The sequence below is a fragment of the Camponotus vicinus genome, unplaced genomic scaffold (genome assembly GCF_025532165.1).
Source record: "Camponotus vicinus isolate PSW18456_S1 unplaced genomic scaffold, iyCamVici1.0 SCAF_12, whole genome shotgun sequence".
NCBI lineage: Eukaryota > Metazoa > Arthropoda > Insecta > Hymenoptera > Formicidae > Camponotus > Camponotus vicinus.
The window spans coordinates 13257187-13274158 of NW_028141948.1; the positions used below are offsets into that span (position 1 = coordinate 13257187).

Here is a 16972-nt window from a genome sequence, read left to right on the forward strand (position 1 = left end):
TTTTTAATACAACTTAGAACGAATATCATGTAAAAATAACATTTCCTTTTGAAAATGTTTATTTTTTTCTTTTTTTATGAATGTTATATGAAAATAAAATGTAAGTGATAGCTTGGCAAGAAGTAAAGTATAGCGATATGATATAATGATTTGTAAAAAATGTCAGTGAGAGTACTTATTAAAATTGCACATTTATATTGGTCATCGATATTTTTCTTTTTCACACACACACACATCCACAGTTCGTTTCCGGCAAATTATGACATTTCATAAATCTTAACGTGCTCCGGAGTAAAATGTGCATAGTTATGATTTCTCGAAACACTTACAAATCTTTCGAAATTCTAAAGATGACTATTTAGCTGATAAATTATCGTAATAAATCTTTTTCATCTGCCAAATTATGTGCATGTAATAACTAAAATTAATATGAAGCTTTATGTAATTATAACAGATAAGAGGATCAGTGATTTATTTTATTTTCATGAAAAGTTGTTCTAATTTTATATGAATGTATTTCAGATGCCACAGAAGTTAGATAAATATGACATTCTTTGAGGCAATGACGAAGGAAGAAGTGAAGGCAGCATCTAAATAAATACTGTCGAAATATCATAAATATCATAAATCTTGTTCCGTCCTATGTTCCAGTGACAATACTACAGTAATACCTGCGTCCTTTTACATTTAACATTATTTAGGGATAAAACAAATTTTTATGTGCAAACTGCCAGGTTCACGAGCAATCCTTTCAATTAAAATAGCGAGAAAAATAGATTCTGAGTGCTAATTTATATAACAACATCCCAATCTTCCTTGAAGACTTGCATATTACATTAATTACTTAATTTATTACGTTGCCGGTAATAAAAATATTTTTTAAATATTTTTTATCTCGTATGTATATTTTGTTGCAAGTAAATTAATAGAATCTTAGGGGTAATTAGATTTTATATTTTTAATAATTTGGTATACAATACATATATATAATTTATTTTTTTCTAATTTTGAAAGTACCAAAAGATTTTAAATTAAATTATTAACATTTGACGTGAAATTTCAGAATGTAATTAATTACTTTACGGTCTAATGATACAGAAATATTATCAATTAATCTACAGAAGACTGGTTCTACTCCAACATGTGTCTTACGTGTGTGTCGCGTGGCACTTAACTTTTCTTTGCCCTCGACACCGGGATAAGATCAAACTACCGTAAGTGGTCGTCGCGAAGTGCCGATCTGAGATCCGCGCGGCTGGATCTAACCGCGAAAGTCTTCACATAGTGGAAGAGGAATACCAAGAGATCCAAGGATCGTTGTAGGGGAGGGACATGGGCCCTTTTGGACGAAAGAACGTAAATATTTTCCGAGACGATTAATTCTGCCGAGTCGACTAACCACCTTCGCTCTGTCAGCAGGCTCCGTTTCTGACAAAGAGGAGTCCGGCTGCGCTGCAGTGGCTACTTTCGCGGGAAGGGGAGAGATAAAAGAATAAATGCCGCCGTGTCGTTGTCTCTGATCTTGGAGATTGCTTTATTTGAGAAACGGTCTAACGCGCGCGGACGCATACGCAGCCGAATATTTCGGTCCCCGATGCTACCGCATCGCTCGGGATCGACGAGGATGAAGGGGGTCGAGTAACGTAACGCATTATAAGCATCGGGATAATGCAATCTCGCGACCGGATCGAGCGATAACTGCGATCGGCTGGTCGAAATTTGTCGGTGGTGGCCGCGCATTCAACAGCCCGCGTCCGCAGCACCTGTACTTTCTCGTCGTCGTAGTCGTAGTCGTCCTTATCCCCTTACTCCTCTTCTACACAGGCAAAGCTGGGAACGGACTGAATGGTAATTTATGAACGGGAGGATGCGCACACCGGAATCGGAGGATCGCGACGGCGGAAATACGCGTTTCGTCGTGTCAAGATTCGGACAGCGCGGGACGGCTTCTTAAGTTATTGGCACTTCATTTTAATTGAAAACTTTAGAGAGAAGGGTATCAAGTTTTTTTTATTTTTTGCAAGAAACTAGAAAAAACATTAGACTCTAACACAGTTGGAGAGATTGCATTAGAGAATACTTTTAAAAAATAATATTAATTTACATATTTCACTAATATTTTCAAGATCTAATTCTAAGAGTTTCAATTTAAAAATCGAAATAAATCTAAACATATCATTCACAAAATTTCCATACAATTCTAAATTATTTCTAAATTATTTCATCTAATGACCTTTAAAATTTTTTATTTTATAAAATTAGATAATTGTATGAATATTCTTAATCGATTTTTCATTGGAGAAGCATCTAAACACACATGGCAAAATAAAATTCAGCCACGTGGGGAAGACAAACAGCGTATGCGCCTACTTATGCACCCATCGCAACTTGGAATTACTCGGATCGCGATCATAAATCAGTCGCTTTTCGCTCGCGTGATCAATGTACCTTCGCTCGTTCGAGTCGTGCTGTACAATGCATTCGATGTAACTCGTTCGAGAGCTTGTTCTGAGGCAAAAAATATTTTTATTTTATAAAACGCGACGAAATGAGAGAAAACAAATATCTTAATCGCAGGCAAAAGTTATTTTATAAGTACGCGATTCGCTCGAAATTTTTACATATGTCAAAAAAAATTAATCACAACATATTAGGATTGAAATGTTAATTCTTCATTGTTCGATCTCGATATCGCACATACATAAAAAAAAATATTTCGAAATATTATTGCATACTCGTATAGTTCGATCCAGGTGGTCTGACGGAAGTCGATCGCGGGCATTGTCTAGGAAGAATGGAAAGAGATCCGGAACGATGTTTCGTATACGATGATCGCGGTCCCACGACATTAATATCTTCTCGACGCGCTTGCATGCGTGCTCTCGCGAACGCTTCCGGATTATAGGCGCAGGTAGACGGACAGCTCGATCCTGGAGAAGGCAACGAGCAACACGACCGCCCATTGTGCCGCGTCGATGATCCTGCGCGTCTCGCGCGTCTCAAATCGTAAATCGGCGAAGGATCCTGTACCTGCGAACGTTTTTCCCAACACGCTTGTATAGCCATGTACTCAGTATCGCCCTAAAAGATACGATATCTTGCGGTTTTCTTAATGTCCTCGATCCTCTCTAAATGTTGAAGGAAACTATGCGGACGAAATACTGTCCGATTATCTTTAAAAAAATATTTTGGCGGCGAATATACTCTTTTTCCTTCTTAAACATTGTATAACAAAAATACTCATTTTTCTGTAGCAGAATTATTTTACGAATTCTTATATTAAATTCACTTTAGAAAATGTATAACTCAATTTCGCGATCAAAATTAGGATGAGAAACTATTTATAATTTAACGTTTTTATATATGTATCTGCATTTTTTATATATATTTGATATGTGTTTTATTGTTTCAAATGAATTTTTATATTAGGCGATATATATGAAATTATAAATTGAATTCTGTTGCAAATTATAAATCGTCTAAAAAGAAATCTTAAAAATCTTTATTGGTTTAATATTGTCTTCTAAATAGAGATATATGTATATATTTTTATATTATCGTAAATATCGTTATGTTAAAATTTTATAGTTCTAAGTTATCGCAATTTGAAAGTTTAATTTGCTCTGAAAAAGGGATTTTGTTTTATTCTTGTAATTCCTTTAAATTATTTAAACACTATGTATAATTTTTACATTAATATCGTGCCTAAAATTGTGTAAGAAAATTTCATTAATGAAAAATCGGAAAATTTGCACATTCATAGTTTTGGCATAAGGATGACGATATAGCAATAAATATTTCGGTCACAATATATGCGGAAAAAAATGAACATATTACATTTATCGGATACACATAGAGGGAAATTGAAGCTCGACGGAACACAAACGCGAGTTTGCGTCCCTCGGTGTCCCGAGGGATATCGTTTCGTCGGAGATCAACATCCTTCCCATGGCACTTTCGTCGTCAATCGACGTTGCGCTATACACAATGCGCGGGCCGAAAGCAAGTCGCTGACGCCGCTCGAACGGTTTGTTTGCACGATCGTTTCGAGGCCGATTGAAATCCGCTTAAATGCGATCGAGCGACGGTTCGACGATCCTCGCTCCGTTCCACGTGGAAAGGTCTTTCGGTTGGAACCAGGGCGGAACGCACGTGGGATGGCGAAAGGGATGAGGGAGAGAATCGAGTCCTGGCGACTTCGGGGAGGCACGCGCTCGCGACACGCGCACGCTCTCCCTTCGCCACTCGAGATCGCCCCGGGGACATTAATCTCGTTTAATCAAACACCGGACCCGTCCGTCATTGTGTTTGCCATTCGTTGCGCGCGGGGACACGCTGTTTGCGCGAGTATTGTTAAAAATGAAAGAAAGCACGACTTAGTGTAATCCATCTTCAAGTCGCGTTTCTTCCAAAGGCACGAATCTACTCGCGAGTTTCTCAAATCCTGCGCGAGATTCGCATTTACATGGACTGACAGGATGTTGTAAAACTGCATCGATTTTTTCTAAACTTGCTTTTTATTTCAATTTCACGTAGCTTTGTCATAATAAATTGTGTTATGAATATAAAAATCGTATCTTTATCTATTAACAAGTCTGGAAATAGCTTGCGAGAAATCAATTTACTTTCAATTGCTTATATATTTATTATTAGCGCCTTTAGATTTTTGTTAATGAAATTAATTGAAACATCAATATCTAACCGGAAAAGAAAGAAAGTAAAGAAAGTAAAGCTGATCTATTACTCAAGACTACTTTTTGTAGCTGCAAGATCGAAATAAACTTAAGAAATGAATTTAAAAAATTATCAGATACACTTGAAATATTAAACAATATGTTGAGTAAATTTTTATTTATACGTATATTAAGAAGATTCACCTGAATGATCATCATCCTTATCTTTATCTTTCGCAGACGAATCTTTCTCAGATTCCTGTTCGTTGCTTTGACGATTCTCAGGATCACCACGCATGTCGATTAACAAACTCTGCCTGCACAAGGTTGAGATCGTATTCATGCCGCCACCGTCGACGTTTTTAGCGCGAATCAACCGTGACAGCCTCAGCTTGCTGACGATCTTCGCCAGCGGCCCCGAAGAGTCGCGACGCTTCGCGATCGTCCTTGGCAAGGACTCGCATCCCCGATCGGTCGTAACTAGCCGTCCGAATGTATTGGGATCTATGTTGATCATACCAGCACTCGCCGATTTTACCAGTGATTCCGATCGGACATCATCGATCGCGAGATCTTTCTGACATGCATCGACTTTATCCTCGCTTAAAGAGATGATTTCGTCTTGCGCGGTCAACGACACCATTTCCGCTCGACTTCCGGCGTTTTCTGTCTCTTTGGACTCCGCAGTAATCATTGTAATCTCATTCGCCTTCGACGTTTCGATCGACATCTGAGTGGCTATCATCGTTGAACGTTTCCAAGGATCCGCAGCTTCCGTCGACTCCATCATGGAGCGACAGAAAGGACCGCCTCGACGCGACAGGAAGCTTTCCTTGGCGCGTCGTATCCTAGAGGAACGCGATTCCGGATCGCTGATTATGAGAGATTCTGTCGCTCGACCTTCCCTTCTCGCCGCAGCATCCGAGAGTATTCTAAGCTTGTGTATCAAGTCGGATGATACCGCGTCACATTTTATATGATTCTCATCCTGTTGACTTACTTCATCCTCTCTTTGGCCAAATTCAATCTCTTCTTGCATCCTTTCGTCTTGTTTTCGACTGAATCTTTCTTCGTCCCGCTTTCCTTCAAAATTCACTTGATTAAACCTGATACCTGACCCGCGTTTTTCATCGTTCTGCGTTTGACTGCACTGGTTCTGTTCGATCGATATTATTCTTGATGGATCTGGTCCTTCAGAAAGTCGTGTAGAAATCTCGAATGAACATATATTTATCGGCGCGGTCATAAACTTTGCGTCCGAGTGATGAATCTTTTCCTGACTTACATCAATTGGTGATAGCAACTTTTCCTCAGTTAGTCGATCATTGAATGTTTTATTATTCATACTATTCTTTTCGCAGGGCGAATTTTTTTGCTCTATTGTTATTACATCTTCCGTTTTGCTTCCTAAGCTCTTTTTAGATTCAAAGGGGGTCTCGCTGTCTTTCAAGGTGGAGCGTAGAGGCCACGGTAAGGACAACGATACGCGCAATAAAGCGTCCTGTCGACATAGTTTGGGCGATGCCGATCTCGACTTGCTTTTAGATTTGGATGAACGTCGAAGTCGACCGTCGATGGAGCCATCGCTCTCCTTCCTCGAAGATGCCCGGTCCTCTGAGCGGCGAAACGGACCGAATATCATGCGTTTTGTTTTGATAAAAACGTTCTTGGAAGAAGAACCGTCCTTCTTAATACAATCAATCTGGCTGTCGCGAGTCATGATCTTCGTAGACAGATTGCAATCGCTCGGTCGATTCTCGACGACTTCATCCGGACGATCTACGCTTGCGAAACGATTTCGGGTTCTCTCTGTACTTTTCATTCCGTCCTCTGTGCTCGCCGTGGGAACGATTATTTTGTTTAATGTCTCCTCGTTGATCAGAATTTTTTCTAAACAGCGTGCTTCGTTGTCTCTAGAGACGGTTATCGGTACAGTTTGAATCGTATTGGTCAAGAGGTTTTTCGGAGTTTCCGAAAGATTTTCTCTTATGCAGTTATTTCCATTATCATAAGAGGAACCGCATACTTGTTCGTGACAATCAACCGGTTCGTACAAATGATTGTTCATCGTATCACCGCAGGTGTCTGTTTTAAATGTGAGAATTTCATAATGTCGATCAATATCGTTCTGTAGCTCGGGAGAACTGCAATTCTCATAATACACTGAAGTAATATCGTTTTTAATATTAAGATCGCAGGATTCCGACATATCTTTGTTATCATCTGTCAGAAAAAAATTATTATAATAAGATATTTATGCAAGAAAACAAAAATATAAAATGAGTAGTTAAATAATAAAAATATAAATTAAGATTAGAAAAGAATAAAAAATACACATGTCTTACCTAAGTTTGAATTTGACAATTTCGATAAAACTTCTATGGAATCGCGGCGGTCTGAAGATGGTATTGTTGTTGCCAATTGATAAGTGCAAAAATCTGTGCTGAGAATTATTTTTTCTCTTTTAGCCTCTTGATTGTGTTTGTCATCTCGAAAATCCTCTGTGTCGCTCGTCTGTCCATTATTCGATGACTCGTTTGCAAAGTCCTCAATCTTTTTCGTCTCGTTCATCTCCTTGGTCCACGTGCGCGGCGAGTCCTGGTTGTACCGACAGGATGCTAATTTCAATTGCGCTATGATAAAACTTACTTTTCCATAAAGCTTGAGCTTCAACATAATGATTCGGGCATCTCGCAAATTTTGACAAATTTTTGCTAAGAAGTATTTTTTTATAAACAATTTGTTTCTTTTTTCATGATACGTTTATGATTTGAAAAATATTAAAACTAAATAAATAGCAACGTGCAAAATCAATATGTTAAAGCAAAATTAAATTATCTAAATGTACCATTAATTCTTCCTCATTCCGTATCGATAACATAGTTTCGAAATTATTCGCAAAGTACGCAGATTCAAGGTTGTCATTTTCTGAAAGACAGCGAAAAATAAAATAACTTATGATTTACAAGATGAAAAATTGAAAAACTTAGAAAATATAAGAGATTATTTTGACAATGAAATATTTAATCTAATATCTAAAAAAAATCGATATAATATTTTGACGAATTTCTTACCAAAAGAAGGCTCTTGTTTCTTGGTGTCATTTTTGCTCTTGTAAATCGGAGTAAGAGGAAATTCGAATGTAATCGAGTCTCTGAAAATGTCGTAAAATCATCAATATTACGCTACCATAAAAAAGAGATAATTTTTTGAAGAAATAATTCGATTTACTTATTCGCCTCATCGCGCGACTCGTCCCAAGTATCTTCAGTCCATCCAATCGATCGATCGAATTTTACAGAATCTAAGACCGAACAGCGTGTTTTCTCAGTGCAGCCTGTGGATCCATGAATCTCCTTGTTGCCTTCTTCACACGATGACTCCCAGCTCGGTTTATCTTCGTCCAAAAGTGTCGTTCTCTTGCGAGAACAATCCTCGGATAGCGAACAGCGTTCCGGACTCGGACTATTCTCGCTCGAGCGAGCTTTTGGACTAATCCACTTTCTGTTGTTCCATGGTTTACAATTCTCATTATCCTCGGCTTCGACCAAAAATACCGGTGATGGCTCGTGGCTGGATGTAACTGTACCAAGAGGGACGGCGATACTGGTGGTTTCGCTGGCCGCAACAGAGTATACCGGCGTTTGATGAGGTTGTACTCCGGTCAAAGGACTGGCGGTCTCCTCGATAACGTCCTCGATATCGACGATCATCGCCTCCGGCTCGGAATCTTCCACTGCCATGTCTTCCGAGGGATCCTTGATTCCTTGCGAGTTATCTGTAATAAACAAATTATTTATATTAAATTATTTATTAAATAAATTATTAGTAGCGTTGATAGAGAATTATCTGACAATAAGTAGTAATCATAATTTTTATAAAACATGAATAAATAGATAAAATATATTATGAAATTAAGTAAAAAAAAAAATAGCCAGGAATATATAGATCATATTTAAAAATAAAACTGCGACATGCAAAATTGTTGAACGTGTTAAAATGTTGAAGGTATTTTAAAAAAATCATTAAAATAGTATGTTTACTAGAAACTGGCAAAGTGTTCATTCGAGTGTCATCTTCGAGCTTGTCCGTAGAGATCAGAGATTGGAGACTCGTGGATCGACGCACTGCGAACGATTCGTCGCGAACACTGCCTTCGAAGACACTGCCGTCAGACTTGGATCTTTTTAGGGTCCAGTGGAATGCACGATTCTTTCCTACAATTTGTGAAATTGTGTAATTATATAGTAACAATAATATTATTCTGTTTTAGAAAATATCAAGCTTTTCGACAAATGATTTAATCTTACCCGTCGCACTCGGTGACTCTGTCAATGTAACTTCGTTCAAATCTTGCGTGAATGGCGTATAACCTGGTCCCAACAGACGGAACGTGGAGGATCTGGGTGATATTCCGCGATGCTTCTCCCAATCGTATAATTTCCTTGTGAATTCTCGGGATATGCCCTCGAAACGATAAGATCCGACGGATGTACGAATCAGCACTTCGTTGCCACAGCTTACGCCTCGAGACATAGCCATGAATCTTTAATGAAAAATAATTTACAGTTTGTGCACACATTATTGGCTTTTATTATTTTTTATATTTAACAAAAAATTGCATTAGAAAAATATCCAGACTTGTTAACACGGTTTGAATTTCTGTACCTTGAATCGCCGTCAAAGCAATCATTCAGTTGTCTCGCGTCGCTCTCACGACGTTCCTTGCCGATCCTTTGTCCAAATAGTAACAGCAGCTTTTCTAAAGCGAGAAACTCCGTTTCGTCGATGGCATCGGATGTGATACGATTCATCGGCGATTTCGGTCTCTCGTTGATTCGACATGCGGCTTCGCTCATCCTTCTCCACGCCTCCATCCGCTTAATGAAGTCCTCGCAGAGATGCTGTTTTCCATCGCTGCCAAAGCTCCCTGCGCTTCCGATACTCGCGCAGCTTCCGCGCGAACCGATTGAATTCTGATTTTTCTATCATGTGAAAAATTTTGTATTAAAAACAATTATAATTGTGGCAAAAATATTAATATTTTTATATTTAAAAAATAAATCATTCTTTTTAATATTTTTTGTGAACAGGAGGTCCTTTTTTTACAGCAGCCCTCTCTTTCATTAGATCTCAAGGTACTCATTTCACGTGACATAATTGCTGGTGAGACCAACGTACATTGTAACACCTGAGCTCGGGTTTCGATGAGGAGGAGCGCCAGAGCTGCCAGTCAGTCAGCCGTCGACGACTGACACGTTGCTGCTCGATGACCGCACCGGATCGTCGGCCCTTCTTCGTCCGCTTCCAATCCTGTAGCTTCTTCCGGAACTCGGGCGCCAGCCGTTCCTCGTTCAACGGTAGACCATCACGAGCGTTTCGTGCGCTTTTCAGACGCTCCCATTCGACCAGCTTCCGGTGGAACTCGGCGCCGAACTTCTCCCGCAATGCTTGATAATCCTTGCGCGTCTCTCGTTCCCGACAGTGGTTATTGTTGTTGTTGTTGTTATAGTTGCTGCTGATACCTGTAATGGTTTTACCAAGATCCTCGACGCTTTCGCTACAGCTGCGAGCTCGGCGTGTATCTGTTTATAATAAAGATATTTAATCGGTAACAAGAAGCACAAAATAATGAGCATGTGAAAGAGTTAAAGGAACATTGGATGTGAATTTTCATGGATGTTAGTTGCGTTTCTTAAGTTTTGAAATTTAAAAATAAAGACAAGCTGAATTACGTATTTATGAATCTTGATATGAAACTCTGAGACAAAAATCGGGGCGATCACGATTTGTGTCTCCTTCGTTGATTTTGTGTGTGCTTAATTTTTGCTCGAAGTTACTTTATCGACTCGAAATGCGATATTTCGATATGTCTTTTGTTTGTTGATTTTTTATTTCAAGAATCTTATATCTTAATAAACAACATGTGACATATATAAGTTTCATTCGGCATGTTGCCGCAAAATTTTCAAGTAGGCCGTCAAATTGTAAACAATATCGCGAAAAATTCATTCTCCGCTTTTCGCTTCAGTAAAAAAATATCAAAAGATGGCAAGTTTACTAATTGGTCAGGAAGCAAAATTCATCTAACTCCCGTACAATATCAGAAGAAGCTGAAACAAAGTCCTAAGCCATCGTTTGCACAATTATATTGTAAAAAGTTATTCTCCAAGCCTAAATCTGAAAAAGTAAAACGCGAGTTGTTTAATTTACATTTTCTTTTGTTAGACGGTTTTAAATTTCTCGACAAAATTATATAAATACATATTGAACATTTAACTTATCTATATCATTTTCATTAATATGATATCGCACTATGCATAAAATTCTTAATGATTTTTATCTGATTATTTGTTGAATGAATTTAATCGATATTTTAGATTATCGAAACTTAATCAATACTTAAGAGTTGTGGATATTATTAAAGTTAATTAAAGTAATTAGTAAAAGTAGAATCTTTTTTTTAAAAATTAGCTCGAAATATTTATACAGTTCACTTTTTTTCATTTTAATATAATAAGCGCAATAATAAATTTTAGTGCGATGCAACAACAGCTGGCAATGATTATTTAAAGGCGCGACAATCCTTAAAACTTCGTATCGAGAATTTAGTGAAATTCGTGGAGGACGAATCGCGATCAATCACGAGCAATGTGGAAAGTAGTTTGAAGAGCAGCAATGCCGCTCATGCGATTCAAATGGAAAAGCTGTTCAGGGCGACTTCGGGAAAACTCGACGAACTGATCAGATTGGATGTCTCGTATGGCAGCTGGATGCGAAAGGAGATATTGCTACTCAACGACGAGATAAAGCGATCTTTCGACGCTCTGGAACGAGCGATCGCTGCAAATACAAAAAACATAACATACAAGCTGAAGAATCTACGAAATGATGTGATTAGATGTGTCGAATGTGCACAGAGAAATCTGGTCGCATGCCGTAAGCACAATGTTCCTTTTAATCTCACGGAATGCGCAAAGAAACAATTGGATCAAGCGACAAAGAGGCTCGATCAAATGAACGAGGAAGTACGTCTCAAGCTCAAAGAGATCACGAAACTTCGAGAGACAGTCATGAAGGCACACGAAATGACGGCGCAGGAAGCGATCGAAATAAACCATAAGAAAGTGACCAAATTGGTAAAATATCTGGAGAGATGCATTCTTCAGCTGAAAAAATCGAGCAAATAGCGAAAACGATATAAAACTGGGCAATAAAAAAACTCGTAAATGCGCTATTGAAGATATCCAGAAATATAATCGTGAGAATTGAAAGATGTAAGAGAAAAAAATAGCAAAGGATTTTAAGATTGAAATAGGTCAAAAATTTTTCCCTCAGTCTCATGTTTATCTCTACGTTAAAAATAGATATGTAAGAGAACTATTTTATTCATCTTCGTATGCCTTTAAATAGTATTTTATTTGAAGTATTCTACAGAGATTTATACGATCAAGATTTATGAGTTTAAGAGTGTCTAATGATGTAATAAATCTATTAAAATTAGGATCCCGAATTCCCATAAAGATGCGAAACTTTTACTGGTTCTCGATAAAATGTTTGATCAAAATAGAGCGAATACAGTGTAGTAATGCACATATTTTTCTGCGATTGATATAATAAGCTTTCTCGCGTTGTAGGAAATCTTTTTGCATTAGTATATTTTCTTTTATAAAGTTTACAAAATATATATTTGTTTACACGATGTTTTTTTAGAAAGATTTATATAAAACTCTCACCGTCGTTCGTGAATGATTGCGCCGCAACCACTCTAACTGGGCTCGGTGGAACGCTGAAGGTGGCATTTGTCAGAAAAGCACGTCTGACCTTGTTCCATTTCGAATCTTGTCGCTGTATCTTTGGCGCTTGCGTTACCGCTTCCTCGATCGTCGAATGCTGGAACCGAACGTTATTATATATGCGCGAAGCGAAGTCTGTGCGATGTAATCATTTGGCAAGAGAAAGCATCTTTGCGGAATTTAGAATTCCCTGTTTTATTTACAGTGCATTCTTCGTAGATAAAATATGGCGTGTCTCATTCAAGTTTCGCGATGAATCTTGAAAGATATTAAAGATAAAAAAAAGAAACTTGACTTTAATTTTAATGAACATTGACATAAAATTAACTTTTCCCAAGCGTCATCGGTTTTATATTAAAAAATGACAATAATTGGATTTTAAATATATTGTTGTTCGATAGATTCGAATATTAGAGACATGCCACATGCCACTTGTCCAACCTGTCGTTTAAATTCCCTCGGACTCGATGCATCCTGGCGCATCTTGGGATGTTGCGGTGAGCTTCCACCAGAATCCTGCGTGCTCGAAGGAAGAGGAGATATCGATTCCGGGGAGGATAAGCTCCTGATTTCCTCCTCGTTCGATGGTATCGTGATCGTCAGAGTCGGCGTCGGTCTCTTCGACGATACTTCCGGATCTCTTCCGTTCACAGCATGCATCGTTGTATCCGCATCCGATATAATACGAATCAGCGGTTTATTGCGATTTACCTATTATTAAGAATAAGCAAGAGAATTTATTTTATATAATAATAAGCGAAATTCACAATTATAATAATAAATAATTATTGTTTTAAATGCATGTAATAATATATGCTAAAAGAAAGAAATTTTTATGACATGAAAGAAGAGGGAATAGAATATATTATATTATAACGCACACATTTTCTTTTAATTATATTAGAATAATTTTTTGTTCTCGTTTAAAGAGACTGAAATAATTAATAATAACGAGACATCTCGGTATCACGAGCGCAATTTTAAATGATAAAAAAATGTCCTAAAAAGATTCGTGTTTCAGAATGGGACAACGTCCGTTAATGGATACGTTCGCGATGCGTTGATCAAAGAAATTCAACGGGCGCGGCCGTACGTGGCACGCACGCGTTGCCGTGGATATTTTTAAGTCGGCACTTGTGTATACGTATGTTGCGAGAAAGGAATTTCGCGGAGGGTTCTTATCGATGCTGCTCTTATAACGTGAACCGCCGCAGCAAAATTGATTGAAAACGTAGAATAAAGTCTATACATTTTTTTACGGAGAAAATATGTTTAAATCACCCAAGCTCGCTTTCCCGCCTCCCGCTATAAAACAGATGTTACCTCATTCGGAGATTCTACGGAACAGACACTCTCTGTTATGGGAGTGTCTCGGTCAAGTGATCGAGCGGGTCGATCTGGATCATCCTTCTTTTTATCATCTTTCACTAGTGGCAAATGTCGGTCCGGATAGTTTATAATATTTTTGCGCGAATCTAGAAAAATATGTAATAATCGAAGTGTACCTCTTTGTTATAGACATATGAGTAATCATGACATTTTATATGAAAAAGATACAGAGCATATGTATTGTTACACTATATCAAATTTTAATTCATCTAATAGTCAAACAGATTTATATTTATAAAATCAGAAAAATTAAGATTTATCCAAAATTATCATTTTCAATCCTGAAGTTCAATTTGCAATTATCTTAAATTCTGATTAAACTGCGCAATTTGTTTTGTCTTAAAATTTTGATCTTGAGGAAGATTCTCATCAAATTAATAAATGTAAAATATGCAATAGGAGGTATTATAATAATGAAGAAATATTTTCTTACCATCAAACACCTCCTCGTTGGACGATGATGCGGACGATACTCTGCCGATCGGCGTGGACGGGCCGGAAACTTCGCTGGTACAGGGTGAGAGCGACGGTCCGGTGCTCCAGTTTCCGGTGGTGACCGCGTCCGGGATCCTCAGATACTTCGTCGTCGGTGTGGACGATGCTGTCGCCGACGTGCTCAATTCTGCGATGTCCGCGAGATCGTTGGTGCACGCTCGCTCCCATTTGAAGGCCGCCTTCACCCTGGTCCATTTGCTTACTTTCGGGCCGCTGTTTCGACCCGCGTTTCGACCCGCATTTCTCGCAAATATATCTCGTTTATCCGCCGCCTCGGTCACCCGTTCGATCAGATTCGAGGCGAGATTCTGCTCGGCCAGCGATCGGCTTCGTTGCCTCGACGAGGGCGATCGTACGTTCAAACGCTCGCCTCGTTTCGGCGTCAACGCGGCATCCCGACAATTCGACAGCATAGCATCTAACAGCGACTCTGCGAAACCGGTGTCTTCGTCGGTGAAATCGCGGAGCAGCTCCTCCTCGTCGTTCGCCAATGTAACTTCCAGTCGCCGATCGGCGTTTCTCTGCACCTTGACGCGCTCCAGACCTCGCACGCGCCGGAAGAACTTGGAGCTGCGATCGCGCAGCTCCAGGATCTGTTCCGTCAGTGCGCACAGCCGGTCCAGGTGCTCGAACGCCTCCTCGGCGTAGGGGACCGCGTCGCCACCCATAGCCGAGGTCGTCGAATTCGGCGTGGTATCGTAGTCGAACGAGTGGCCCTCGAACGGAGACGCGCCGAGCTCGCTGAGATAAGTCGCGAGATCCTCTTCCTCCTCCTCGGGACCGCGAGACGTGCGATCCCGCGCGATCGGCAGACACTGCGGATCCGGGGGCGGGGTCGGAAGTCGAGCATCCTCGGGCTTGTCCTTGACCTTGGCAGCTCCTCTTTGATCTCGCGGACGGCTCGGCTTGTCAAGCTTCCTCTCGACTTCGAGAGCGCCGGATTCCTCGATCGATCGAGCATTGTCTTCCGCCATTGGATATTCTGGATGGAAAGATGTGAGATTTAGATACTTGCACCTGATGGAACGTAACAACTAATTTTCCTTCAACGGATGACAATTATGTATATTTAATGACGCTGTCATTTTCAACGTACATTTGAAAGAGTGTTGAAGAAACGTTATAATACAGTTGGGATATTTATAAAAAATTCGTATAATTTGACTTGCACCAGGTTTTCTGTGATTTTATATTTTCCTTAAGTTTCCCTATTTTTATATATTTATTGTTGAAACAAGATAAAAAGGAAATTGTAAAAGGAAGTTTTATATTGAAATTTGTTTATCTTGTTAAATATGATCAGACTTTTTTCATCGAATCATGTATTCAATCATGTATCATTGTTTTTGAATAAGAAAAAAATATTTTACACTGCATATTCTTCTTGCCACTAGTGCTGTTTTCGTTTACTTTAGTTTACTCGAAGAGTAATCTGGATATCTCTGTTTGATGATAATAATGGCTCCTTGTCAGATTTGTTTGTAGACGCTTCGGTAGATGCAAATGCAATCTAATTGATGATGCGTGCAAAGTGTTGCTTCGTTTCATCAACATTTGATCGTATAAATATTATGGAAAGGAATGCGCGTTTCAAATGCGTTTCTCTGATGCACTTCTTGCTGCAAGAGCCAGAATAGAGCGTACAAAGGAATTTTAATCCTCCGCTTCATTTATTTGAGAGACAATAAAAATTTTCACCATAATTGCTTTTATTAGTTTTTATTGTCGCTCCACTACTTTTTTCATTATTTATTCATTCATTCGTATTCGTTTTTAGATCACTATCGTAAGACATAAGATTTGCTGCATTAAATCAGCTGTTTAACTGCTCATTCATAAAAATCAGAACTTTCTTGGCTTTAGAGGAACACAATTTCTTTGTTACGATCCACTCAACTTTCTTTCATCTCGCTTTATTCAGATGAGAAAAAGAGAAAATGACGTATCTCAATTATTTCCCTTTTAACTTTCACTAAATAAGAATTTATTCAATCACAGATCTTTCTTTCAACGCAAGTTTAAAATCTACTACTTTTCACCACATTCATTCACGTGTATCAACGTTACTAGAAGAAATTCTTTCTTTCGACAGAACACTTCTCCAAGTCGATCACAATTATATATATTCACGAAAACGACTTTAATTTATTTTTACATTTGATTGCCGCTTGAGATCGCAGTATAAGAATTTTTCTCCTCGTTATGATCTCGATCGAGATCTGTCTTCACGAGATTTGGCTCTCGAATGAAGGCGACGTGGATCAGTTCGTGTGACCTCGCGAGGTCGCTTCTTCGCGACGAAAACGAGAAAAGCTCGTCGGGCGCCGCGCGTTTCGAGACTTCGGCGATAGTGCGCGATTATTTTCGGTGACGAGCATTCGCCGTTAGTGTCCACGTGTATGTGTGCATGAATATAGAGGGTATACGTACGAGATGCAGAGGCGCGTCGCGACGCCGTCGAGGCGAGAGTCGGGCATGCGCGACTGTTAGCTCGTCCGCGTCGAGCTTTCTTCCTGTTCCCGTCTCGAAAATAGACGGAAAGGCGGCGGGAAGACGCGTCCGTTCGGCCTTTATTTATAAGCGTCGCGGAATGACGCTACCGATCATAAAGCCTCGTCA

At 39.1% G+C, this 16972-nt stretch overlaps 3 protein-coding genes across 8 annotated transcripts; 1 reads left to right on the top strand and 2 right to left on the bottom strand.

Annotated features, from left to right (window-relative positions):
* Positions 1-2074: 2074 nt before the first annotated feature.
* LOC145962765 (uncharacterized) lies at positions 2075-3330 on the bottom strand. Its single transcript, XM_083084081.1, has 2 exons — positions 2736-3330; positions 2075-2508 (listed from the first exon to the last, which is right to left on the bottom strand). The coding sequence occupies exons 1-2, from the start codon at positions 3064-3066 to the stop codon at positions 2417-2419; spliced, it is 423 nt and encodes a 140-aa protein (XP_082940207.1). The 5' UTR covers positions 3067-3330; the 3' UTR covers positions 2075-2416.
* Positions 3331-4498: 1168 nt separating this feature from the next.
* Positions 4499-16912, bottom strand: LOC145962766 (uncharacterized). Of its 5 annotated transcripts, none has more exons than XM_083084086.1 (14): positions 16784-16912; positions 14292-15335; positions 13793-13944; positions 12911-13180; positions 12410-12566; positions 9855-10258; positions 9342-9658; positions 8984-9219; positions 8717-8890; positions 7905-8451; positions 7748-7827; positions 7522-7601; positions 7019-7271; positions 4499-6896 (listed from the first exon to the last, which is right to left on the bottom strand). In XM_083084086.1, the coding sequence occupies exons 2-14, from the start codon at positions 15325-15327 to the stop codon at positions 4864-4866; spliced, it is 5739 nt and encodes a 1912-aa protein (XP_082940212.1). In that variant the 5' UTR covers positions 15328-15335; positions 16784-16912; the 3' UTR covers positions 4499-4863. The 5 variants fall into 5 exon arrangements, with proteins under 5 accessions (XP_082940212.1, XP_082940209.1, XP_082940208.1 ...); XM_083084083.1 differs by lacking the exon at positions 16784-16912 and adding an exon at positions 16509-16746; XM_083084082.1 differs by lacking the exon at positions 16784-16912 and adding an exon at positions 15724-16746.
* Positions 10565-12314, top strand: LOC145962770 (uncharacterized). 2 transcript variants are annotated; one of them, XR_014435946.1, is made up of 3 exons: positions 10565-10861; positions 11213-12044; positions 12178-12310. XR_014435946.1 is itself a non-coding variant. In XM_083084113.1 (2 exons), the coding sequence occupies exons 1-2, from the start codon at positions 10625-10627 to the stop codon at positions 11861-11863; spliced, it is 888 nt and encodes a 295-aa protein (XP_082940239.1). In that variant the 5' UTR covers positions 10565-10624; the 3' UTR covers positions 11864-12314. The 2 variants fall into 2 exon arrangements, 1 of the variants encoding a protein (XP_082940239.1); XM_083084113.1 differs by having other exon boundaries at positions 11213-12314.
* Positions 16913-16972: the final 60 nt, after the last annotated feature.

Excerpts from the sequence above, each read along its gene's own strand:
- LOC145962765 (XM_083084081.1), bottom strand. The coding sequence starts at position 3,066 with ATGGCTATACAAGCGTGTTGGGAAAAACGTTCGCAGGTACAGGATCCT. Across the intron at positions 2,509-2,735 it reads ACCTGGATCGAACTATACGA|AACAAGCTCTCGAACGAGTT; the intron begins GTATGCAATAAT and ends TTTTTGCCTCAG.
- LOC145962770 (XM_083084113.1), top strand. The coding sequence starts at position 10,625 with ATGTTGCCGCAAAATTTTCAAGTAGGCCGTCAAATTGTAAACAATATC. Across the intron at positions 10,862-11,212 it reads CCAAGCCTAAATCTGAAAAA|TGCGATGCAACAACAGCTGG; the intron begins GTAAAACGCGAG and ends AATAAATTTTAG.
- LOC145962766 (XM_083084086.1), bottom strand. The coding sequence starts at position 15,327 with ATGGCGGAAGACAATGCTCGATCGATCGAGGAATCCGGCGCTCTCGAA. Across the intron at positions 9,220-9,341 it reads TGCTTTGACGGCGATTCAAG|ATTCATGGCTATGTCTCGAG; the intron begins GTACAGAAATTC and ends TTTTCATTAAAG. Across the intron at positions 7,602-7,747 it reads GAAACAAGAGCCTTCTTTTG|AAAATGACAACCTTGAATCT; the intron begins GTAAGAAATTCG and ends GCTGTCTTTCAG.